Source organism: Orycteropus afer, unplaced genomic scaffold (assembly GCF_000298275.1).
Source record: "Orycteropus afer afer isolate SDZICR_OR568_19922 unplaced genomic scaffold, OryAfe1.0 scaffold00017, whole genome shotgun sequence".
NCBI lineage: Eukaryota > Metazoa > Chordata > Mammalia > Tubulidentata > Orycteropodidae > Orycteropus > Orycteropus afer.
Genome location: NW_006921604.1, coordinates 7521504 through 7549007, shown reverse-complemented (window position 1 = coordinate 7549007; position 27504 = coordinate 7521504). Strand labels below are relative to the sequence as shown.

Genomic DNA, 27504 nt, shown 5'->3' with positions numbered 1-27504 from the left:
TGCAGGATCTCCTACATAGATCCCCTTCCAAGTGGATGACAGTAGTAGCCAAGCACCATCTAGTTCTTTTGGCCTCATAGTCATGTAGGCTGCAGATCGGATGGTGTACCAGTCGCTAGGACTAATTGTTTCCATGCATTTTTGGTTTTCTTCATTCTTCTTTGCTCTGGACGAGGAGAGATCCATCATTGCATCTAGATGGCAGCTTGCAAGCTTTTAAGATCTCAGTCGCTACTCGCCACAATAGGAGGTGGAGCAATGTTTTGTATAGTATGTTATGCCAATTGAGCTTGATGTCCCCTGTGACTATGGTCCCCAGCCCGCAGATTCAACTACTCAATTCCTCTGGGTAGCTGGCTGTGACCAAGCAGTGACTACAACCTTGCCCTTTGTCAGCTCCACTATGCACCTGGGAAGGTAAATTCTCTTCTCTTGCAAAGAAAGACAACAGCCAGTTATCAAAAGATATCAGGAGAGCACTTAGGACCCACCCTTCTGTTTAATCTAAAGAAGGGGGAATATGCAGTGGGGAGTTGTGCTGTATGGTTGTACCACACTCGGTGAAAGTAAAGAGTGCCTCTTCTCCAGCTCCTGTGTAGACAGCTTAGCGAATGTTTCCATCTTGAAATAAATGCAGTGTCATTCCTGTTGGTTCTTCTGAGATCATAGACTTTAAAATAAATGTTCCTTAAATAAATTACTTAGCGTTAAATTACAAAGACAAAGGGAAAACATCCCTTAAAGCAAATGCTGTATTCTTTTAAGTGGTTTTTATTGTCATGGAAATATCCCTCCACCTTCCAGCACCCTCACTACCCTGGATGTCAACGCAAAATCCTTCTCTGAGATTGCTGTGAAAATCTATCAGGAAATATGTTATATTTAACTTTTCATGTTTTCAGAATATACCTCATACATAATCTATAGCCTTCACTTACAAAGCAAACATCTTTCTCATCAAAAGTCACTGTTCTTTATTTATTTTTTTAACTGATTTTTCACTGCTTCGTTTGCTAAAAGGGAACTTTATGAAACACCATGAGATGCCTAAATAATATGGCCTTGTTTGAGAACAATGGTAAAAGATTAAAAGTATCCAGAAATGGCTAACTAGCAAGTACAGAAAGTAAGGATCTTGGTAGGAGTTTTTAAAATCTAAAGTCACTGTGTATACATAGCCACATCCTAAATGTTATAACATTTCTTTTTTTTTGTGCTAAAGTTAGATAACACATTTGCAGAACTTATATATATATATTCTTCTCATAAGTAAAAGTGCTATGTTAGTACTTTAAAAGGGATAAGCGCTTTATTCATTTTGAAAGGAAACATCTACTAGGTGCCCAGGTCCAACTGAATCAATTTCTGTAATTCCAGATGGAATTATTCAGAACTGCTACAAAATCTATAGGTTTTACTTCGCCTGTGAGGAAGAGACTTGCTTCCTCTTACACTATGAGTTAGGGTTGGCAGAAATAGCTCAGAGCTCTTAACTCTTGATTCTTCTTGCACCATGCTAGTTCAGTGATACTCATTAGCAAGTCTCTGGTCATCAAGGAATGTTATTTCTTTCTCAGTATAGCTGTAAACCAGTGCTTCTTAAGAGTGAACAATTTTACTTCCAGGGAAAATGTTTGTGGTTGTCACAGGTGAAGGAATGCTCAGGCATCTAGTGAGTAGAAACCAGGGATGCTGTTAAACATCCTGCAGTGCACAAGACAGCCCTACAACAAAGAATTATCCAGACCAATGTCATTAATGTTGAGGCTGAGAGACTTGCTACAAGTAAAGCCAAGAGATGTGGCTGTAGAGAAGTAGTTCAGATACAGTGTTTGGGTTTTTTGTTTTTTTTTTTTCCCTTCTCAACCATGTTCATTTGCTAATTTATTTGTTTATCTCATTACAGGAAAATGTATATATATATATATATATATATATATATATATATATAACAAATGTGATTTAACACACATTTAAACAGGACATCTGATTTGATATAAAATGCTGTAAAAATGTTCTATTTGTCAATTTAAAGCTCAATTTTTTTTTTTAATTTTGAGAGCTTGTTTTACATTCAACGTAATGTGTACATTTAGTTTCATTCCCCATTCACCATGTCCAACCCTAACCCAGTCTCCTCCCCTCCCTACCCTGTAACCCTCCCCCTGTGCCCCTCATATTTATGCACTCCTGTTTGTCCTGCATTTCCTCAATTTGAATGTTGGTCTTCTGGTGTCCCGTGGTCTGTTGCTCTAAGGGATGTATTACCATTGAGTGTGTGGGTGCATCATCCTGGGTTGAATGGTCTGCGTGTACATCTTGTTAACTATTGGGCTGAAAACCTGCCCCTGGGGGTGAGTTTTATTCCAGGCACAGAATGTATTCCAGGGCCATAGTATTGGGAGTCTCGCCAAATTTCACCTGACCAGTAATTCTGGTCATTATTGAATTTTTGGATTTTGTTCCCCGTTTTCCCTCCCACTCTGTCCAGGATCTCCAGATTTGATCCTTTCCTGAGTGGTTGGCATTGGTAGCCAGGCACCATCTAGTTCTTCTGGTTTCTAGGGCCATCATGTCCCAGGGCTGATTGCTTCTAAATGCCGTTTCTTTCTTTTGTGTGTGTGTGTGTTGTTCTTCACTTTGATGCTAGGAGACCGTTAGCTGCATCTTAAATGGCCTCTTGAAAGCTTTTAAGACCCCAGTCGCTACTCACCAGTGTAGGATGTGGAGCAAGGCTTTTATGTATTTTGTTGTGCCAATTGAGTCTGGTGTCCCCCAGTACTATGGTCCTGAGACAGTAGATCTATTGGATCTCTCTGTATAGTGTCTGGTTGTCTGTGAAGGATTACTCTGTGTCTATCTTTTATTGTTTCTGTAAGAACTGCAGGTATTTTGTATCACTGGTGTCTGTGCAAGATTAACCTCAGCTGAATCTCCTTGATCTAGGGTATACTTCTATTCACTGACCCCCGTCTGATTATCTCAAGTGTTTATGTATTTATCTGTACAGCCTAGTGTTTGGTGTTAATGGCAATGCAGTATTGTGGACACATTGGTTGGTATTAGCATCTGTCATCTATCTCTTACGTGCACAATTTGGTGTCCTCCCATTTCCTAATGTTATCATGGTGGTCATAAATCCTTCCCGTATATCCCTCCCCTACCCATGTCAGCATGTAGGCCCCAATTAGCCTGAAATTAATCCCTCCCCTTCCCTCCATATCCTGGTAACCTACTAAGGGAGTTACCTTTCCCCAGCAAACCCTTCTCTGTTAAAGCTCAATTTTTTAAAGATTTTGTCAGTTCATACAGAGTAGCTCCCTCTCTTGCACTGACCCTTTGGTAGCAAAAGGTGACACAGCATTGTTTTATGCTTCTTTTCAGCATCAAAGGCAAAAAAAACATCTCAGTTTTCTGGGAAAATAACTGTTAAAGCAAAGGAAAAGAGTTATTCCAAACTTGAAATACCGTATCAGGCAGAAGTTTTAGATGGGTGAGTTTCTCTTTAAAGTAAGCTTTATAACTTTTTGTTAATCAGTAAATTCTGTTTTCCTGGTAATAGAAAATTGCAAAAATAGTAGTTAAGTTCACATAAACTCTATGGAATTATTGTTGCTTCTTAGAAGAAAAAAGTAAATGTTATGTGATTTTGGCGTAAATGAAGTCTTAATTCAATAATACAATAAAATATAAATTTTGAAATAATATATAAAGCACCTGAACCGTTTCTTTTCTGTCGTTCCTTTTGTGATATGTAAGTAGTTGTGGCTTCTTGTTATTTTGTCTCTTAAAACAAAATAATTTATATTCCTTTATAGACTAATAAGCATAGTTCTAGGATTAGGACTTTTAAAAAACAGACAATAACATGTAGTTCATTTTCTAATTATAGTTTAACTAATAAGAGTTTAATATCCAACTTGGCAGGTGTTGCAGATTGGATAGTAAACATGATTTTTAAAAGAGTAACTTAGAGCTTTTTCTGTGATTACACTTTTATCTCATTTGTTTACATGTAATTCAGTAGAAAACAGTTCTTTATATTACGTTTCAGTATTTGCAAGCTAAATTTTATGGTCAATCATTAAAATATTTTGTCCTAATTATCTAAAATAATCCTTAACACCGAGTATAAATTATTATGCGCAACAAAAGACCCTGGGTTTTAAACTAACACATAGAAATAAAAATGATTTATTTTGTTTTTGTTTTTGTTTTTCAAATAGTTATTTGGGATTTGATCATGCGGCAACATTATTTCACATCCGAGACAGTCCTGCTGATCCAGTGGAAAGACCAATTTATCTTACTAACACTTTCAGTTTTGCGATCCTCATTCATGATGTTTTGCTACCAGAAGAAGCCAAAACAATGTTTAAAGTATGTCTGGGAACATTCATACTTTTAGTTTTATTGGTCAACAAACTAGGTGGTACTGACACATTGTTTTTATTTTTCTCTCCCATCATTTCCTAGGTTCACAACTTCAGCAAACCGGTCTTAATTCTTCCAAATGAATCAGGATACATTTTTACCCTGTTTTTTATGCCATCTACATCATCCATGCACATAGATAACAATATTTTACTTATTACCAATGCATCTAAATTTCATTTACCTGTGCGGGTTTACACAGGCTTTTTAGATGTAAGTATGTTCTCAGTCTTTGAAGTTTAAATTCCCTATCCATCTTTTGTGTTTTCAGGTATGATTAGACAGTTGTGTTCCATAGTCCTACATTTCACCATTTTCTGTGCTCTGCAAATTGTCCTAATCCATTCTTAGTCACTACATTCAAGATAACCAATTTTTATCCTGCCCAGTGGCCACCTCTCCTCATAATACAGTTGAATCCTCTAACTAATCTCCACTTAGGTCTTTTCCATATTCTGCTTTTTCTCACTTTTAGACTGCTCTAATACTGTAGAAGCTAAAAAAAAAAAGGAAGAAAATAAGTAATTGACAGGAAAAGAAAAGAGTATAAGGAGAGTGAAAGTTGTATGTAGTGAAGAGTTGGGTAAAACCAGGGAGTGTCCGGATGAAGGAAAGAACCAACAGTGAAGAAGAGAGTAAGAGTGGTAACAACACAGTAGAAGAGTAATCAGAGTGCAGTGTGGGAGAAAACTTCAGGGTCTTTCTGCTACAGAAAATAAGCCAAAAAGAAATTTTTTAAAAAAGCTGTTTTTAGAGTATTCACTGAAAGAAACTTAGGTAAGCTATAAAACAAATAGAAAAGAGATAAAGGCTAAAAGGAGAGGTAGGATAAAGAGAAGTATAGTCCTCCAAAAGTCAACATCAGTAAGGATTTTAGAGCTGAAGGACCTTCGTTATCATCCTGCTCCTCCTTCTTTTATCCTGTTTATATGATCATTTATTTGCAGCTGTTTTCATGAATTCATAATGTTTACTGAGACCAATATATGCCTAATCCTCTAGGGCTCCATTTAACCTCTCCTTGTACTTTAGCTTCTTGCTGCTTCTATGCAAGAAGATAAAATTCAGCAGAGGCCATAAATATTTTCATTTCTGATTGATCAAAATATTTTCATCATACAAAGTTCTTAACTGTATTTTATATATGTGTGTGTGTGTGTGTGTGTGTGTGTATAGATGCCCTCATGTATCTTAACATGTTTACTTTCTCTTGATAACTTTGTGTTACATATTTACTTTTGAGATTTTATATTTAACCTTACTCTTTTAATCTTTCCAGTACTTTGTATTGCCCCCCAAAATAGAGGAACGTTTCATAGATTTTGGCATATTAAGTGCTACAGAAGCAAGTAATATTTTATTTGCAATTATAAACAGCAATCCAATTGAGGTAAAAACAAAATTTGTTTTTATTTTAAATGACATTAAAGAATTGTATGCTAGTGTTGTGATAATCACTTTTATATCTTTTTTTTTAAGTTGGCGATAAAAAGTTGGCATATCATAGGAGATGGTTTATCAATAGAACTTGTAGCTACAGAAAGAGGCAATAGAACTACAATCATTTCAAGCCTTCCAGAGTTAGAAAAATCCTCATTATCAGACCAGTCGTCAGTAAGTGAACATTATTGTTTCCTTAAATGAATCTGTATTTGTAAACCTCAAGTAAAAGTTGAGTACCTCAACTAATACATTTATGTGATTCATAATAGTATCAGTTATTTGATCTTGAAGTGATCTTGTAGATAATCTCTGTCAGCCACCTCCTTTTATAATGAGGGTACTGAAATCCAAAGTGATTGAATTCTACTTTATTATAAAAAAATCCATAACAAGCAAAATTGTACCACAAGTGTAAGTACACAAGTCCCCATAGGTACTAAGCTACCTCATGTTCATTGAGTTTACTGGGCAAAAAATACATAGCCCTGAACATTGGTACGGAGTGTTTTCAATTATACAGTAATATTTTACTGGCTGATTTCCTGTACTGATTTAAGAGTCTCAATGAGGCAAACATTGTTTGATCCCTCTGTGACTGTGCCCATGTTTTATATATATGTACTCTGTCTTATAAATATGTGCAATTGGTCATAAGAGCACTGAAAAAAAAAAAAAAAAACTCACTGCCATTGACTCAGATCGGACTCATAGCGACCCCTCCTTGGGTTTCCAAGGTGGTATTACTACAGAAGTAGATGCCCAGTCTTTCTTCTGAGGAGTGGCTGGTGGGTTTGAACCACCAGCCTTCTGGTTAGCATGTCACATGCCTTAGGCACTATGCCACCAGAGTTTCTAAGAGAGCACTAAGCAAGAGAAAATTAATATGTCAATCTAAGCCCTCACCACAGCTGAAAGGGAACCTGGAGTTTATGCCTACCGAGAAAAGAAGTCGTAGGATCACCTCCTGTGAAGAGAAGTATTGCAGATCTCATTGGTAGATAAGGATAGAACTTCTGGAGACAGTTTTACAAAAGGAAAAGCAGATGTCCTTATACAGAGAGATTATTGACAAGTACACTTTCATGAGGTGTCATAAATTTTAAAAAGTTTGTATGGAAGGATCCCTGAAATAGTGTTCTAGGAGGTATCACTCCTGGGAGTTTTTCTTATGGAAGTAATTATAAAAGAGGTAAAAGCTGTGAAAATACAGATGTTTATAATGACATTATTAATCATTTCCAAGAAACTGGAAATAGCCGAAATGCATAAAGTAAATCATTACATGATTTTATGATGAAATATTGAAACAAATAAAAACTGTAAATATTCCTCTGTAGAACTTAGAAAAAGATTTAAGAAAATGGTACTAAAAAATGTATATATAATTTAACTATGTAGCCCTCAAGTTACATAATCAGATATTTGTGGATGAATGTTAATTTGTATATGCACATGAAATGCTTACCATAATGGTGCAATTATAGGTGAATTTTTAAAGGTTTATAATTTAGGTTGTTTTTTAAGTTTGATTCAGAAATCAAGCCTACTTTTAAAACCAAAAAGGATAAGCCCATAAGAAGTAATGTTTGTCACCATAGGTGAGATTTTATTTTTAATACAAACAGAATGCTGAAAAAGAAAAATAATAAAATCAGCCATTAACAGGTTCATTTTCAACAATAAAGTTATAATTAAATTTTATGTATATCTAATCCCAGATGGTTGAATGATACTGTTTCCTAATAAGACATTATAAAAATAATTATTTTAGAGTCTAGATCATTTCCTAGCAGTGAATTAGAATGTGTTAGCACATGTCATTTATATTTGAGAGCTCTACTTTACACTTAACAACATATAAAGCCTATTCGACAGCTTAGAGTTTAGAATCAGCTTTTATATAAAAGTTATAAAATGTAAACTTAAGGGACAGAAAGATGAAACCATTATGTTATAAACCCTTACTTAAAATAGGAGTTGTAGTGAATGCCAGCTTCAAAACAGCAATTCCCCCAAATGATTTTGAAAAATAAAAAAGTTTGTAATGACTACGGTTTCAACTGTTTCCCAGCTGTTGTACAAAAAGCCAGAATTAATATCCTGATGCCTTATGAAACAGTGTCAACAACTCTATGTATTCCTCCGACCCATGTTCTGATTTGGATGGTTAGGGTCATGATGAAAATGAGCTCTGATGGCTCAAAGGTGAAGTCATTCAGATGCTAACCCAAAGGTTGGTGGTTTGAGCCTTCTAGCCTGTCCACAGGAGGAAGGTGAGACAGTCTGCTTCTGTAAAGACTTACAGCCTTGGAAACCCTAGGGGGACATTCTCTGTCCTCTAAGGCTGCTGTGAATCAGAATCAACTCTCTGGCAGTGGTTTTGTTTTTTGCTTTTTTCATGATTAAGGTACAGTTTCACAAAATGAAATTCATGTTTGTTAGAGATGATTGAAGAAAACAAGTGCAAGAAACAGCTTGAGAAAATAGATAAGGTCCTTATTCTTCTTTCAAGTTTTTACTGCTTAACTCTTCCTTCTTTCCATGAATTTTGGTATTTTGATATGACCCAGGCTCAGTTACTCTGAAGACACAGACTATTAACAGTACAGAGTAACTTTCAAAACTTGAAGCAGAACAAACTTTGTGTATACCTGTGACTTCATGTGATTGAAGGGTTGGGGCAAGGCTGTATCCTCCCCTCTGCTCCAGCCTTTGTCCTGTTTGCCCACATGGATAATGTGGGTGATGAGTGAGGAACTCTACTAGCAAGAGAACCATACCTTGCCCCAGCTTGGCAACTGGAAGTCTGACTATGCCTCCTGGGGCCAGCTTTCTGAATGGCCCATGTAGTAAGTGTAGTAGATAAGCATCCAGGGATGGGCATCATCTTGAGATATTTGTACACTAGTACAGTAATTCAGTGTCATACTGGTGCTGTGTTGGGATTTGAAAGTCTTTTTATCATTATAGTTTGATTTCCATTTAATATGAAACTTCAATGAGCAAAGTTAATGAATGATGTTATTTTTACTACATACAGGTAATATTAGCCTCAGGCTATTTTGCAGTGTTCAGAGTCAAACTTACTGCGAAAAAATTAGAAGGGGTTCATGATGGAGCCATACAGATCACAACAGATTATGAGGTAAGGAGTTCCTTGGAGTTCATGTCACTCGAGTTTTTCTGAATAATTCAGTCCTTTTTCGTTTTTATAGAAACAGAGAAATAAAACTGCTCATAATGTTGGTTTACCAGTTTCATGTAGTTAGTTTTCTGTAGTTCCATAGATTTTGAGAAAAGGTTACAGAATAGTTTTCAGAAGACTGATGTTAATTAGCATACAGTTTTCTGATAAAAACCCAAGCCTCCTAAACTAAGAGAGCAACTTTGGAAAAATGCCTTTGGCACATTTAGAATTGCTCTGTTAGAATCCTTGGTACAGGTGATGATACCATTGCACAGAATGTGATGGAAATTCCTCTGACCTAGTTATCTCTGATTTTTTACAAATACCCACTGTGTAACACTTCTGAAAAGGAGTATAAAATCAAGAAATCTTATCTTAATTCAAGATCTCATGTTTGTGTTTATATGCTTCATTCTAAGTCAAGGGACAAAAAGAAGGTCATCAGTCTAATTTTTAGACTCTTTGTGGAGTTTGACATATTGCATTCCAGATTTTGAATGGCTATATTTTTGTTAAACCTAAATAACTTTATATTTAGATATTGGCGAAGTTGAACACAGTTAAATAAAACAAGTTTCTCCCTGTGTTCTCCTACCTGTTTTCAGCAAACACAGCTCCCACATGAAAGAAAACTACAGAGTAAATAGAATTAACCACTTAATAATGAATAATTTATTGAAGATATATCAAATTAATTGCCTCCAAAAGTGAGGAATTCATATTTATCACTTCTGGTAAAAATAAGTACATTTCAGAATTAGTATAAGTCTTTGTTAGAATGGATGAAAATAAGATCTAAGAGAAAATATCCTTGAGAAACATCTTTGTGAATTACTAATTGAACTTGAGTTGAGATTCCTAATCTAGAATGTTCAAGTCTTTTTTTTTTTAATTAGGGTTGATATTAATTTATTTCTATATACAAAAAGAGGAGCCCTGGTGGTACAGTGGTAAAGCAGTTGGTTTCTAACCAGAAGGTTCCCAGTTTAAACCTACCAGACACTCCATAGCTATGGAGAAAGATGAGGCAGTCTGCTCCCATAAAGATTTATAGCCTTGGAAACCCTATGGAGCAATCCTGCTCTGTCCTGTAATGTTGGTATGAGTCAGAATCAACTCACCAGCAGTGAGTTTGAATTTTTGGTGGTTATATATAAAAAATAGAGATCTGTATACTCTAGAAAATGTTTAATTTTTCACACATTGTTTTAGGAATATAATTTGACTTTCCTATTCAAATTACATATTGACAGAGAACTTCCAGAGGTTCAAGCTTTAATTAATTCAAATTAATTAACTCAAATTAAAAATTAATTTAAAAAAATTAATTAATTCAAATTAATAACCTACAAAGTACATGTATTATGTAAAATGTGTCTTCTTTAGCATTTAGTCTTATTTACCATGTTTTCAGTGAATCACTGAGAAATTTGTTGTATTATAATGCATTTTATGAAATAATTGGACAGTTAGACTAAACAATATCTGTAGGTGATTTCAGTATTAATTATGAGTTGATTATTGCCAATTTAAGTCCTGAGATGAGTATTTTTTTTATTCCAAAAAAATAATACAGTAATTTTCACGCTCAAACTCAGACATAACCACTTGCTCCTTTGTGGTTCTTTACTCCACAGATCTTAACCATTCCTGTGAAGGCTGTGATTGCAGTGGGTTCACTTACCTGCTTCCCAAAACATGTGGTTCTTCCACCTGCCTTTCCAGTAAGATCATTGATCTACAGACTTTTTCTTACTAACTTATTTCCATTCCCTTTGTTGTTGTTGTTGTTAAGTGCCATCGAGTCATTTCTGACTCATAGCGACCCCATGCACAGCAGAACGAAACACTGCCCGATCTCGCACCAGCCCCACAATCCCTGCTATACTTGAGCCCATCATCATAGCCACCATGTCAATCCATCTCGTTGAAGGCCTACCCCTCTTTCGTCAGCCCTCCACCCTACCAAGCATGACATCCTTCTCCAGGGAATGGTCCCTTCTGACAACATGACCAAAGTAGGTGAGACGAAGTCTGGCCATTCTTGCTTCCAGGGAGCATTCTGGCTGCACTTCCTCCAGGACAGATCTGTTAGTTCTTTTAGCAGTCCATGGTACTTTCAGCATTCTCCGCCAGCACCACAACTCAAAAGCATCGACTCTTCTTCGGTCTTCCTTATTCATTGTCCAGCTCTCACATGCGTACCAGGCGATTGGAAATATCATGGCTTGTGTCAGGCGCAACTTAGTCCTCAAGGAGATATCCTTGCTCCTCAACACTTGAAACAGTTCCTTCGCAGTTGACTTTCCCAATGCTACACGTCGTCTAATGTCCTGACTGCTGCTTCCGTTGGCATCGATTGTAGAACTATTCCCTTTGCAATCCTAGAATTCAATAATAAAGTTGGTTATTCTTTATTAATCACTTATTATAAGGCAAGATATTGTATAAGGTTCTTAAGAAGCTATAAAAGAGGAATAAGAAACACTCCTGTCCCTCAAAAATTTTTCTAGCTAGAATGGGAAATGGACCCATGTTTCATAGATATAAAGCAGAATATAGAATTTACCCAAAAAGAAGTAAAACTAAAGTACTGCAAGGGAAATACACATCTAGTTGATGAATTTGCCCTGTGAAGCAGCTTGGAATTTCTTCTGGCAGGGTTAGATAAGGAAGGTGTGGCAAGGAGTTGTATTCAGGGCCTAGGGAACAGCATGAATAAAGACACAAAAGCAATGAAGTCTGAAGTAGATTCAGACAATAATGACTTGTCCAGTTTGGCAATAATGGAGGAAAGTTTTAAGAGAGAAGATGGAATGGTGTGTTGGGATAAAAGCATGAATAAAATTAACGCATTTAAAGCTGTGGAGATCCAGATTTTTCAGTCAGAGGCTTGATATCCTCAGAACTCAGCTTTGAAGACTGACACTGGCAGAAGTAAATATAAGAAGCATATGGAAGTAGTAATAGAGTGCCTGGAAGCAGGGATGACAACCCAGAAACTGGCCAGAGAAGTGACTAGCAGAGGTTTGAACTTACAGTTGTGGCAAAGGCAATAAAACCTTTTATACACCCAAGCTTTTGCTGTTTCTTCTACTTTGACCTCCCTCCTCTCCCTCACTTCAAAGAACACATCTTTTAAGACTCAGTTAAATTGTTGTTAGAGGGGCATCAAGTTTATGCTAATGCTGGTGGAGTATTTTAGAAAACGATAGCAGTAATGGTGGCATGGGAGCTCTGATAGCATATTGTCTAAGGCACTTAACTGCTAACCAGAAGGCTGGCGGTTCAAACCCACCAGCCACTCCTCTGAAGATGGGGCAATCTACTTCCATAGTGATACCGCCTCTGAAACGCAAAGAAGGGTCGCTATGAGTCGGGTTCGACTCGACAGCACATAACAACAACAATGGTGGCACAACATGAAAAATATCTTCAATGTCACTGAGCTGTAAATGTGGAAGTTGTTATGTTGGTGAATGTCCTGTGTATGTTTTCACCACAATAAAAGTTTAAATTTAAAAAAAAAAAAAGATTCAGTTAAATTGTCATCTCCTATCTGAAGATTTCTTGAGTCCTTTAAACAATACTAGTTCTTTCCTGTGTGATCTTAGAATGCTTTGAAAACCTCTCTTGTAGCAGTCTTCTCATTGTGCCATAATTATTTTTTCATATGGTGGTCTCCCCGATAAAGAATCTGTGTATCCCTAGTAGCAGAGTAGATGAAGGATAGATGAAGGAACAAAGTGAAGGCAAGTGAGCGTAAGCGAGAGACATTTCAGATGTATCATTTGAATGGTACTTGAACATCCTGAGGAGGTCATACTAATTGAAGCAGATATGAGAAGGCAAGTTGATAGAGGAGTCAAATGATGACTTGGGTTGGAACCTAAGAAGCAAGGAGAAAAGAAGTGAGAAAACCAGGATTATGTGCTGCCTTTTGTAGTTAATTTTGGACATGTAGGGCACATATAGAAATGTTTTTATCCTGTGATAGAATACATGATGGGTTAGGGGAAAGAACCCATTATATAATCCTAATGCTGTATAGAATATAACTCCAATTCAAAATTTAACTCCCTAAAAATAAAAATTTTGCATTAACAGGTTTGGCACATTTGAGTTTGGGTCATGATTAAATATTCACCTTCTTGTCATTCTACTTTGTATTGACTATACAGAATTCTTGACTTCATTATTTATCTGGATGGACCTTGGTCCATCTATTACCTTCTCTATCAGTGATCTCCTTAATCACTGCATAAATCCTGAAAGGGGAGTTGAGTTCAGAAGGCAGTAGACGACACAGTGAAAGATCCCACAGATGGAGTAAATGAGAAAGCCCCTGATGTGCTTCTGTAAAAATTATAGCCAAGAAAACCCCATAGAGCGGTTCTCCTCTCCAACACATGGGATCACCATGAGTCAGAAATGACTTGACCACGCTGGGTTTTGAACTACTTCAGATTAAGCTTTCAGATACTTTTACATGCCTTACCAAACCAGAGACTTGCTTTGAATTACAAATTAACTTTTTTATTACCAAATTCTGTGAAATCTATCTTATCAGATAGGCCTAGTCAGGTAACTTGTAGTTTAAAACTTAATGTTTGAATAGAAATTATAAAATGAACTTTTAGATCTGTTACCTCTTTTGATCCCTCCACACCCCTGAGAGACAGGGGCATGAAAGAAGTGACTACAGGTACATAAAGACCAGGTGGCATGGGATGGCACAGCTGATTAAAGGACAAACCAGGACTCAGCACAGATCTTCTAGTTCCTGTCTGTTCTTTCAATCCCAGCAGCTTACCTGCCCCTTAATGTCTTTCTAATGTGTTTTACTCTCATAGGCTGTAAATGGTTAAGTGTTGGCTTAACTGCAGTCATTCAGCTCTCTTTTTCCTATGCATTTCCTTCACTTCTATGTCTTTTTAACACCAAGTATTAGACCAGTAGGTGTGATCATTTTAGAGACTTCTTTAAATAACTAGGAATCAGATATATAGCCTTGCCTTAGTAATAAATAAACCTTGCTTAACAAAGTAAAAGTGACCATTTCCTTTATTTGAAGTTATCTCTGTACCCTTTAATCCTGTTACCAAGATCCCTTTTTAGTGAAATAACAGAGTGGCACACAGAATAAAAGATATTAGCTATAAGGTTGATGCCCTACTTAAAAGGCATTAGTGTGAGACCAAAAGGTCAACAGTTACTCACAAGCAGAGATGAGAAGATAAGGGTGCAGAGAAACTAGAGCACTGGAAAAGGGACAAATGAGCACAGAGAGAATGTTGATGCCTTGTGCTAAGTGTAGCTGGGACACCGAGCAGTTGGTTAGAAATTGTCAAATGGGAATCTAACTTGCTGTGTAAACTTTCACCAAAAAGTCAATAAAATATTACTTTTAAAAAACATTAAAAAATAAAGTTTTCTCTGTACCTTGTTGACTTTCTCAGTATTTTAATGTGAAACTGTGAACATTTTTACTTTATTTTCACAAGATTGCGAAGTTTTTTTTTCCTGCTAATTTTTCTGTAATATGCCACAATGACAAAAAATATGTATTTGAGAGTGGAGGTGGGGGGCAGGAAGTTGACATGCCAACTACAAATTTAGCAATTATAAAGTGATGAAAATTCTAAGTGTTTCTTGGATTCTGGTTTTCTAGAAATATACCTGTCAGCTCTAAAGCATGTGGTTTAAGAAAATCCAATCATATACAAACAAGTTTTTTTTTTTTTTCCTTTAGGGGAAAATAGTTCATCAAAGTTTAAATATTATGAATTCCTTCTCACAGAAGGTAAAGATACAGCAAATCCGTTCTTTGTCAGAAGATGTACGATTTTACTACAAACGATTACGAGGCAATAAGGAAGACTTGGAGCCAGGAAAAAAATCAAAGGTTTGAAAATGTTACACTTGGGGATTCTCGTTTGTTAGTATTTTGTTACCATGACCTTTGTGTGTTTGGGATTCATAGTTCTCCTGTACCTCTTTATAGATTGCAAACATTTATTTTGATCCTGGACTGCAGTGTGGGGATCATTGCTATGTTGGCTTGCCTTTTCTATCCAAATGTAAGTGACCTTGCTGCTTCTCTCTCATATCCTTCACTCCCTCAAATAATTTTCTTAAAAAAGACTGCCACTTTTAAAATCCATCCCTGTCTCTTATCACTATAGAAATCATTGGAAAGAAAATTGACAAATGGATACAGATGTAGGGCACAGTATTTCATACCATTATTTTCCATATTTTAGCTGAACCCAAAGTGCAGCCTGGTGTAGCCATGCAGGAAGATATGTGGGAAGCTGACTGGGATTTGCATCAAAGCTTATTCAAAGGATGGATGGGGATAAAGGAAAATTCAGGTCATAAGTGAGTAGTTTTGCTTTTTAGCTTTACAAATTTTTGCTTTACAAATTTGAAACTTCTCAGTTAATGTTACTTTTTAAAAGTTATTTCTTGTATTAGGTTATTCTACTTCTTTATAGCTAAGAAAATATGCATAAGCTTCAATAAGTTATTAATGAGTCATCATAAGTTGCCGTTTTAATCATCTGTTACTTAGAAATACAGTCAGCCCTCCGTATCCACAAGTCCTACATCCAGGGATTCAACCAACTAAGGATCAACAATTTGGGGGAGGTGGGTGGCTCCTAAAAAGCAGTTAAGTGGTCAAAGCAATCCCTCAAAGGCTAAGAGGGAGCATAAAATGCTATTCACATAGCATTTACGTTGTATCAGGTATTATAAGTAATCTGGAGATGATTTAAAGAATACAGGATGATGGGCATAGATTATATGCAAATACTGTGCCATTTTATATAAAGAACTTGAGCATCTGCAGATTGTGGTGTCTGCAGGGATCCTAGAACCATCCGCCATGGGTACTAAGGGATGACTATATATATGTACCATTTTTCTCATTTCTCCTCTAGACATTTCCTTAAAATCAAACTATTTGAAGTTGTATTTATGTAAGATGACTACAGCATTCTCCTTAGACATAACCATTTGTATAAGGAAGCACATTTTTACCTACCAATTACCTTTGCTAAAGGCAAAAAACACATAAGTAAGAGACACAGTAAGAGTGCATATTTGCTCATTGTGAAAAGAACTACCTGCTCTGAGATCTGTCTCCCTTTCCAAGTGCTGAGCTGTTAAAGGGCACATGGGGCACAGTGGAGATGGGCACCACCATTTGTCTTTGTCAGGTAGAAAATGTTGTAGTGACAGATCGTATTGCACTTGGACTCAAAAGCAAAGGTGCTTGTTTGGTTGTAGAGAAAGCTGGTCTTTTCACATACCTTAGAGGAAAATTTGACTAGATAATGAGACTGTGGCAGCTGGTGAAAGCTCTTCTTTTCAGCTGGCTAATTTGGGATATGCTTGTCATTATCAGTGAGATACTCCAGTTTGTAGGACTATAAAATTTTGAAACCATTAATGGTTGCATCTGAGGGCTTCCCTTTATGTGAACTGTTTTATCTGCTGTGAAAGTTTCCATAAAGCAAAAGAGTTAAAGTTTTATTTTGAAATAGTGAAGATAAGTGTCAAGATACTTCCTGTAACGGACTTAGTAAGAGAATACTGATTAAAACTGTCTTTGGTCCCTTGTATTTCCACAATGGACATTATAAAGTACAGGAGATCCAAATTTTAACATCCAATTATTAATAAATAATGTACAGTGCTGCCTTAGTCTCAGCTGGCAGGGAACCCCCTCACCTCCCACCCACCAAAAGGCTTGTCTTCCTTTCTGTGGTCCCAGTACCCCTCTGCTAAAGACCTGGACTTCCTGTCTGCCCTGTGCCACCATGTCTCAGTTGCACAGTGAATGTGGCCTTCTCCCTGCTCCTGCTACGTAAACATGCATGTTATAGAGAACTTCTGCTCCTAGTCTTACAAAACCTATGTTCTTACCAATATTAACAGTATCATAATTAAGTAGTGTAATGAGTTAAAATGCACTTCAGTGGTTGGGCCCAGATTCCTTAACCATATTTATCCTCCTATTTCCTTAGGGAACATGCTCTGAGTTCTGAACATCTGGCTTATAAACACTCCTAAGCAGGGAAATACTCAGATAGGGTCCTGAATATTGGTGGAAACTTCACATGTCTATATAAAACCCTCATATGAATTACGTATTTAGCAGAAGTTTTCATTGCATATTCGGATTTTGTTTTGTTTATTTGTGGGGGACACAAAGACCATATGCCTAATAATCTACTGCCTTCTCATAAGTTCTACTGAAAATATTTTTAGTACTCTGCTATTGGTGTCTAGATCTTTCCTTTAGAAATCCCCATAACCTCGTATGTTTGTGAATACAGGATTTATAGCATTTCTCTCTATGCCTGTCTTTAAAAGAAGAAAAAAAAAATGTTACCTAATATAGTCTAGCTTTCAGCTTTGGTCTTTATTGAATTTATACATTAAAAAGTTTTAAAAAACTTACACAGGATTGCAGTTAATGCTATTAGTACTAGTACTAACATTTGTCATCTTTTACATATTCTGTAAGAAATACAATACAGGTGAAATATTTTGGCAGTTCTTTGTGCCAAATAGAGACATTGTCATATAACATTAAAAGCATAGTAAAGTATTAGAACAATAAAACTATTTTTTCTGGGACATAATAAAATATCTCAAGTACACAAGTATAAGAGCTTCTTGTATTCAGAAAACCCAAATACTTCATTTGATAGTGACTTACAAATTGTCTTTCTAGATTGAGCGCTATATTTGAAGTAAATACAGACCTTCAAAAAAATATAATATCAAAAATTACTGCTGAGCTCTCCTGGCCTTCCATACTTAGCTCACCCCGGCACTTGAAGTTTCCACTTACTAATACAAACTGTTCTTCAGTAAGTATTCACACTGACAATGGTTTTTGGAAATACATAGCAGAGTTATAAAGTATATAGTCTTGCTTTTAATTATAGAAACCTTTCATACTGTTTTCTTACTTTATTTAAGGAAGAAGAGATTACTTTAGAAAACCCTGCAGATGTTCCTGTCTATATTCAGTTTGTTCCTCTGGCTTTATATTCCAGCCCTTCAGTCTTTGTAGATAAGTTAATATCAAGGTAAGCTTTGCTTTAGATAATCAAAATACCTTCTTTGTGTATTAGCATTAAATTATTATTTTACATATTTACATCTTCACTATAGGTCATACAGTAATAGATTTGGCTTAGAGAAATTCTGAATTTATAATTGAAGTTAAGAGAAGGTTCTGGGGAGAGATGTTGATATGTTAAGCATCTAGAAAAGCTTTAGCTTAATATAAGAAAAAGTAACGTGGAACTCCTTCCCAAATAGTTTGTAAAGAGAAAGCAAGTGGAACCTTTCAAACTTTTCATAAATTTCAGTGAAAAACAAATGAACAAAATATTCATTGCAAATTGTGGCTTTTAACTTTTTGAAGTTTATTAATCTAGTAATATGCCAAAAGATAATTTGTAAATAAAACAGAGGCTTGCTAATTACTCCATAATCCCTTTAATTGTGATATTTACAAAGAAGTACATTTTTTTTATTCTAAATGCATTTTGAATTTTAGGTTTAACCTGAGTAAGGTGGCAAAGGTAGATTTGAGAACACTAGAATTCCAAGTCTTCAGAAATAGTGTAAGTATTCAAAATTCTTACTGTTCCAAAGAAATAATTATAATATAATCAATGCAAATGTGAAGAAAATCTGGCAGCCCATTACTTTGGCTGAATTGTAAGTTTCTGGAAGGAATCAGAGTGGTCCAGTAATTATTTGAAGAAAAGAAGTGGGAAAGAATGGGTGGGACCAAGGTGAGGCTCCATGTCCATAGTTGAGGCATTAAATATTAAGCACAGGTTTATATGATAGCTATCCGAAATTTAGAGAATATATAGATGAAATATGTACAAATGTACAATTTATTTTCATTAATCATCAAAATATTGAGCTTGGTCATCTAGATTTAAAATCAGGGTACTTTCTAATAAAATTATAAACTCTGTGGATGCCAGACTCAGGGCTGGCTGTGTTCATCTCTGCCCCATCCTCCAGGTCACTTAGCACAGTAGCATGTATGGTTTTCATTCAGTAGATATTCTTGAATTAATAAACATGTACATAAACTAGTTTGTATAAGTAACAAAACTAGCCTATCATCCAGAGCAGGCTGAGCTGCCACTAACATTCATTATTATATAAGCCTTTAATGTAGTGTATATATCAGTCAGAAGATTAACACTTGGAGTTAAAAGCCCTCTACAAACTGGCCCAAGTCTATTAGCCTCCATACTCTTCTTTCTACCTAGATGCATCTCATCCATCCTTAAACAGCCTGCTCTTGGAGCCAGTCTGCTGGCTCTGAAGCCTTCCCTGACTAGGCTGTCATCATTCTCCTTGACTCTTCATTTACACCCATGTTAATTTTGTCTTTTGCTTTCTTTTTCATATGTGATACCTTGTTTCCCAAATTTGAGTATAAGCTTCTTGATGGTTTGTCTTCCACTTGTCTTGTTTCCCTTACCATATTAATAATATAAAAGCATTAAATGAATGAGCGTAAGAATCGTGTTAATCCTCTACTATCTGAATTACTTTGAATGAATGCAATGAATCTCCTTCCTCTCCTTGTGGCTCCAGGGCTGAGCAGAGGTTATAATCGTGCCATGCTTCAGTTTTGCTGCTTCCCACATGGAACAAGGGAGGTTGGCTCCCAGAATAATCATGGCTTTGTATCTACTAGCTTTGTCACCTTGAGCAAATGAATAAGCCTTTCTGAACTCTAGCTTCCCTACTTGTAATGTGGCATTAATAATGCTTATGGTTGTTGTGTGCTGTCGAGTTAGTTCCAACTCATAGCAAGCCTATAGGACAGAGTAGAACTGCTCCATAGGGTTTTCTAAGTTGTCATCTTTATGGGAGCAGATCACCAGGTCCTCCTCCCATGGAACCACAAGTGGGTTCAAACTACCAATCTTTGGATTGGCAGCCAGATGCTTAACCACTGCGCCACCAGGGCTCCTTAGTAATTTCTAGAAAAAAGTAAAAATAATACCTTTTTGATCTAAACTGTAGCATAGTGCCTAAGGCACTTGACTGCTAACCAAAAGGCTGGCAGTTCAAACCCACCAACCACTCCTCGGAAGGAAGGTTGGGCAATCGACTTCTGTAGTGATACTGCCTCGGCAACCCAAGGAGGGGTCACTATGAGTCGGGTCCAACTCGATAGCACATAACAACAACATAACATAACAAATACCTTTTCCAGAGTTGTTGAGCAGATTAAACAAAATTACATGAAAGCCCTTTGATTGGTTCCAAGGCACATAGAAAGCCCTTGGTGAACATTGACTCAGTAAATCCATCGGTGGCTAATGAGGCAAGGAGTAGAGTGAGGTAGGGAGAGAGAGGCAATGGGAAGGATTTTCACTATTTGGGGCCCAGAATGCAGAACCTTTCCCAATATTCCATGAGCATGGACTATGTGTCAGAATTGTGCCAGGTACATTTACATTTATAATTTCATGAAATCTTTACAATAGCCATACTGAGTGATCATTAGCCACTCTAAGAGAAGTATTTTTGTATAGATGGGAAAAAAAACAAGCCTAGGAAGAGGAGCTCTGGTAGCATAGTGCCTAAAGCACTTGACTGCTCACCAGAAGGCTGGCGGTTCAAACCCACCAGCCACTCCTTGGAAGGAAGGTTGGGCAATCCTACTTCCGTAGTGATACTGCCTCAGAAACCCAAGGAGGGGTCGCTATGAGTCGGGGCTATGAGTCGGGGCCGACTCCACGGCAAACAACAACAACAACAACAGGAAGAGGAAGTAGCTTGCCCAAGGTCAAACCTGTGATAACTGCCAGGACCAAACTCAAGTCTAGTTCTCTCAGGTTCCAGAGCCCTTGTTCTTTCTGTTGCGCTACATGATTGTTGGTGATTGTGGTCATTGCTGTTAGCTGCTATCGAGTCAGTATCAACTCATGACAGTCCCACATGTACAGAATAGAACTGCTCCATAGGATTTCAAGGCTGTGACCTTTGGGAAGTAGGTTGCCAGACCTGTCTTCTGAGGCTTCTCTGAGTGCATTCAAATTGCCAGCCTTTCAGCTAGCAGTTGAGCACTTAATTATTTGTGTCACCCAGAGACTCCTTGTTGCTGGTTTTTATCGTTAGGTACCATCAAGTCAGTTTTCAACTCATCAGCACCTAATATGACAGAATAGAACTGTCCCATAGGATTTTCTAGGCTGTAATCTTTATAGGAACAGATTGCCACATCTTTTCTTCTGCAGAGCTATAGGCTGAGTTTGAGCTGTCCAACCTTTCAGTTAGCCTCCCAACCACAACCATTGTGTCACCAGGGCTCCCTTATTGCTGATTAGGAATTGCTCAGAAGCTTGAATTTTATTAGTGGCAACAAATGCTTCAGTTATTTTCATTAAAGGAATAAATTCACTTCATTTTTGTGGAAGTATCTGCCAGAAAAAAAAGATTATTCAGAAAAAGTCTGAACAATCATAGATTGACTGCCAGTCATTTCAAATATAAATGTGTTCCGTGAAAAAAAGTAGCTAGTTCAACTTGCATCTCAGACAACACCTTCTCAAGACAACATGGTATTCATTGTGTAGCAGAAGCACTTTAAGCTTAATTATCCTTTTGTCACAGAGAAAATTAAAAAGACGTACTCGAAGATAAGGATTGAAAAGATTGAATATAATAAAGATTTATTAATCAAGGACTTTTTTGTAAATGGCAATGAAGGATACATTGGCTACTAGGAGAGTTTGATACCACTGTCTTGATAAGGAGACAGCAGTTTTGTTCACCATTGCTTTTGCTGACCATTAGTGCAAATATGTCTCCTTGAAGACTAAGGTGCACCTAACCCAAACCATGGTATTTTCAATCATCTCTTATGCATGTGAGAGCTGGACAGTGAATAAGGAAGACCGAAGAAGAATTGATGCTTTTGAGTTGTGGTGTTGGAGAAGAATGCTAAGAGTACCGTGGTCTGCTAAAAGAACTAACAAATCTGCCCTGAAAGAAGTGCACCTGGAATGCTCCTTGGAAGTGAGAATGGCCAGACTTCATCTCACCTACTTTGGTCATGTTGTCAGAAGGAACCATTGCCTGGAGACAGATACCATGCTTGGTAAAGTGGAGTGTCAACGAAGAAGGGAAAGGCCCTCAACAAGATGGATAGACACAGTGGCTGCAACAATGGGCTCAGGTATAGCAAGGATCATGAGGCTGGCACATGACCGGGCAGTGTTTCATTCTGCTTTGCATAGGGTCGCTATGAGTCGGAGATGACTCGATGACACCTAACAGCAACAACAACAGTGCAAATGTCAACAGTGAAAAACCAAATAACATCTACTTATTATTATGAAAATAGGTTTTATATTACACATGCATGTTTCCTCAAAAATCCTAAGATCCCAAGCAACCAGAAGACTATTAGGATGAAGACCCCAACTTGTAACAGTAAACCCCCCACATAGCCTATATTTATCCTGTCCTGTTGAGTCACACACATGAGACACACAGTGTTGGCAATAGTGAAAACCACTTATCACGGAAAGCACAAGTAACCATCCAGAAATCAAAGACCAAAGTAAACATCCAGATTCCCTTTCTCTATCAAAATTCCATCCTTCCCTAAGTCAGGATTATTACATTGGATCCCACTTGTACTGACATCAATTTGTGGTATCAGACTAGTCAAGGGAAATCTCAGGTATCCTTCTCTGGTCAATTCGGACCCCAGCTGTCCACACAGCCCTTTCTCTCGGCCTGGGCTCAGTCATTGGGTGCTGACTCAAGCTACAGAGTCCACACAAGTCCCTCCACTTGAGACTAGCCATCTCCAACTTTGGAGTTTTCCTGTACCCCGTCTGGGTACCAGCAGCAAACTAGGAAATCCATACAAACTCCTTCCACTTCAGACCAGCCAGCCCCTCTGCTCTCTTGTTGTTGTTGATAGGTGCCATCCAGTTGGTTCCAACTCATAGTGACCCTATGTATAATAGAACAAAACATTTCCCAGTCTTGTGCCATCTTCACAATCATCGCTGTGGTTGAGCCCATTGTTGTTGCAGGCACTGTGTCAATCCATCTCTTTGAGGGTGTTCTTTTTCCCTGACCACTTTACCTTGCATATTACCCTTCTTCAGAGACTGGTTCCTCCTGATAACGTGTCCAAAGTAAGTGAGGCAAAGTCTCACCATCCTTACGTCTAAGAAGAATTGTGGCTGTACTTCTCCCAAGACAGATTTGTTGGTTCTAGCAGTCCATGGTATATAAACATTCTTCACCAAAGACATTAATTCTTCTTTGGTCTTCCTTACTCATTGTCTGTCACTCTGTTTATGAGGTGATTGAAGACACCAAGGCTTGAGTCAGGCACACCTTAGTCCTCAAGGTGACATCTTTACTTTCTAGCACTTTAAAGAGGTCTTTTGTAGCAGATTTGCCCTATGCAGTGTGTCATTTGATATCTTGACTGTTGCTTCCATGGGCCACTACTCCCTTGGGTCTGATAATTTGATGCAGTGACTCACTAACTCCTAGTAAAAGGCTCTCTTTAATTCAGCAGAGAAAGGACACAGACAGAAAAAAGACAAGGTTTATGAAGGGGTCTTCATGTCCCCAGAAGCACATCATGGTCCTCCTCTATGTATAATCAATCCCAAAGCTCCAAGAATGTGCCATAGTCCAGGGTCCTTTATAAGTCATTGGGGCCTCAGTGCATATGCATGGGTGATTATATCATGTCCCCCTCCCTTTCTGAAGTTATTTGCCAAGTATGGTCTTTGGGGTTCTTCCTACATTTGCACATTTAATCGTTGCCTTGCAAATCAGGGTAACATTTTGACTAGAGTGTCAAAAGTGTTTCAAAGATGAGAGACCTCAAAACACTTACATCAAATCTTATCAGCATTGCCATGGGAAAAAGGGTCTGAACAGAACTGATAAACCACTGTGGTCAGGAAGGATTTCTCACAGCATTGTCTTGAAGAACAGTTAAAATGATTAATAGTAATAATTTAAATAATTACTGATTTACCCTAAACATAGCTTCCTTGGAGTCTATTTCCCGAAACTGACTGAATTCTTGAAAAGAGCACGTGCCCAGGGCGCATTTGTCTCACTAGTTTATCTAGACCAATGTTGGACTCAAAAGTGACTTGTAGTGTTGGAGACCAAGAAAAAGACCACTGAAAAAAGGACATGATTGCCAAGCACCTGTTCTAACAACAGCTAAGAGAAGGCAACGCCTCTCCTACAGTTGAATGCTTGCTTGGCTCCAGCTTTGTGTTCCTGGGGCAGAACGCTGCCCCTGCAGAATGATTGCTAACTGTTTCCCTGGGATAATGTTTTGCCCTAAGAATAGTATACCTTAGAAACCATTCTTTAGAGTCACGTACCTTAACAATCATACTATGTTTTAGAATGATATATCTTAGTGATTATTTGTTATTCCTGTAGGAGTATTAACCTAATTAATTGTCTAATACATTTGGGCATCGGAAGATGTCTTTGGGTACGGGAAAGAGTAAAACTTTAACTTTTAATTAATAACTGATTGTTATAAGGAAATAATTGATTTTATTATAGAAGAATGTTTGAATACTTGATTGTTTTAAGGAAATATCAAGAATAATGAGGTAATTGTGTGCTTATGTATAAATAAACCACAACGGATGCATCAGGGCTCGCTCTCGCAAAATATGCAGGGCGTCCACCTGGCCCCCATTCCTATCCTTTTATGTCACTTGGTCTCGTGGCCTGTGTGGTTTTGCCAGATGTGGCATTGTAGGAACCAGTTTTTTCAAGGTTAAAAGTTCAAAAGGACATCTACGGGCAATGGCCCGTGTGGCTTATCTCAGCTTCCATGAAAGCCAAAACTCTGAATTCTAGGAGAATTTTTAACATTCCTTATATGCAATCTTAAGAACCTTTATTCGGTTACTCTCAGGGGAGAGGGTTAGGAAGCAGTGACAGGAGGTGCAATATAAGTAGGGGTTCAGGTGTGCTGGGTGATGGTTACACAAGTATTTACTTTGTGCTACAACATTGAGCTGTTTTTCTTAAGTTTGTGTAATTTATGTGTATTATATTTTATAATTTTAAAGGTTAAAAATACCTCTACACCAAAACAAATGCCCAGTGCAAACATGAAGACTTTGGTGGCAGAACAACAAGGCCCCTTTTGGCCTTAAATGCAGAATGTAAAGGGGTCATCACTGGTTACTGTCGCCCAGCTTTGCTTGCTAGCTAACCGGTACCTAAATCACAAGGAATAAAATTGCCTCCATATTTCATGAATTTGGGAAACTACACTGGACTGTAGATGAGGGAAAAGAAAAAGATTTTTCCAGAGAACATTATTAATCACCCGTTTATTTACCCAATGAATCAAGGCTCTTCCACTGCAGAGTTCAACGGGATTTACGGAGGGCCTCTCTCGACATTTAATTTTAAACCTAATTTTAAAACCTGGAGAAAAGAAATCTGTCAAAGTAAAGTTTACTCCAATTCACAACAGAACTGTTTCTTCACTAATCATAGTCAGGTAGGTTCTATGATTTAGGTGTGAGTTAATTTTTAAGTCTTAAATAGCAGTTCTTGATTTGTTTCAAGATGACTTTGCATATCTAATTTATAAAATAGGATCTCCACTTTGTCCAAACCACACACACACATGCAGAATGAATGTACCTTTCTGATTACATTTATAGCTAAAAAATATGAATAATATCTTATATGTGACTCTATAAAATGAAACATTCTTGCTTGTAAATATTTTTAAATTCTTAAAATGTAAATTTTTACCTATAGGCTTAATTTCTTAATTTCTACGTGATGGTTTATAAAACTGCAGTAGAAATTACATATCAAAAGATTGTGCAAATTTAGCAGGAGGAAAAATCTGTAATTCTTGTTCTCGTTCAGAAACAACCTGACTGTGATAGATGCTGTGATGGTACAAGGACACGGAACAACTGAGAACTTGAGAGTGGCGGGCAGACTGCCAGGTCCTGGAAGCTCCTTACGCTTTAAAATAACAGAAGCATTATTAAAAGACTGTACAGATAGTGAGTACTCCAAACACTTCCAGTAGCACAAATTTCAACATCTGCTTTTAATAATAATTCCAAAAACAATGGCATTTTCTTTATGTACACAAATTTGTATTAGTGATGAATGCCCAAGATGTTAAGAAAATACCCTGTCTTGCTTTCAGACCTAATAAGATAGTTTGAATTAGATCTTAAAAATATTTGAAGTACCAATACTCACATACCTTAGCTGATTTATTCTGAATGTGAAACGTAAAGCATAAACTTTTGCTATCTAAAATGACATAGAAAAGTGGTGTTTTCCTGATGAAATCTGGGTAATAGCTAATCTCTTTATCCTGTGAGGATGGTTCATAATCTCTGACATACAAGAATTCATGAATAATGTATTAATCATTTGGATTGTGGGATCACATGGTGGCAAGATTATACTAAGTCCTAATTTTTTCCTTTTAGCTTTGAAACTAAGAGAACCAAATTTCACATTGAAAAGAACATTTAAAGTAGAGAATACAGGACAACTTCAAATTCACATAGAGGCCATTGAAATCAGTGGATACTCTTGTGAGGGATATGGCTTTAAGGTTGTTAATTGTCAGGAGTTTGCACTAAGTGCCAACGCTTCTAAAGACATAATCATATTGTAAGTATTTTCTGGTAAGATATAGTAAATCGTTAACTTCTCACTGAGTTTTTTAGTAGAGTTGTTCAAGCTTTATGTAAAGATAAATCATCATATTTACAAAACAAAAAGTTTTTTACCCATAAATACATTCATTTTAACTATTTTTTTTACTTTATCTTTGGTTAAGATACTTTTTCATATCAAAGTTGTGAAATTTCTATCTCCAGAGTGGATCAGATAAGGAGTTTTTTTAAAGCATAAAATGTTGGTAAGGAAATTGTGAATTCACATTGTCTCGGCAACAGACTAGAGACTTGCACCATACATGCACAGTTTTTCCATGTTGTATGTATGTTATATTAATGTGATGTCAGAGAACAGAATGCCTGTATCAGTAATAGTTGCAGCATATTTAACAACCAGTTGATAATTTGTTATGTTGGAAGTCATGTGTAATAAATATAATCCCTACCCTTTAATTGAATAATAATTTCATAATATTCAATGGATATATACTTAATAAGTGCTACATTATTACAGACAAGGCATTATGCTTGCTACTCAAAGGTGCAATGAGGAATAAGGCATCTTTCCTCAAGGTGAAGATCATCTAGTTTGAAAGCATACAATAAACATAAAATGAAAATAAAATAATTGTGCCAATAAGCAGTACTATAGAAGGTAAAGATCACTAGGGCTAGGATGATTTTTTT

The 27504-nt window shown here is 36.9% G+C and overlaps 1 protein-coding gene across 1 annotated transcript in view; it reads left to right on the top strand.

Moving 5' to 3' along the window:
- Positions 1-27504, top strand: part of TMEM131 (transmembrane protein 131) — a 334956-nt gene that overhangs the window by 262707 nt on the left and 44745 nt on the right. Inside the window, exons 13-28 of the mRNA XM_007959450.2 lie at positions 3385-3493; positions 4227-4380; positions 4477-4647; positions 5714-5824; positions 5914-6048; positions 8918-9022; positions 10702-10788; positions 14817-14969; positions 15069-15144; positions 15328-15445; positions 17811-17949; positions 18062-18171; positions 18648-18714; positions 25507-25658; positions 26039-26181; positions 26623-26809. Coding sequence (XP_007957641.1) covers positions 3385-3493; positions 4227-4380; positions 4477-4647; positions 5714-5824; positions 5914-6048; positions 8918-9022; positions 10702-10788; positions 14817-14969; positions 15069-15144; positions 15328-15445; positions 17811-17949; positions 18062-18171; positions 18648-18714; positions 25507-25658; positions 26039-26181; positions 26623-26809 — 2017 coding nt within the window. The remainder of the gene's footprint in view (positions 1-3384; positions 3494-4226; positions 4381-4476; positions 4648-5713; positions 5825-5913; positions 6049-8917; positions 9023-10701; positions 10789-14816; positions 14970-15068; positions 15145-15327; positions 15446-17810; positions 17950-18061; positions 18172-18647; positions 18715-25506; positions 25659-26038; positions 26182-26622; positions 26810-27504) is intronic.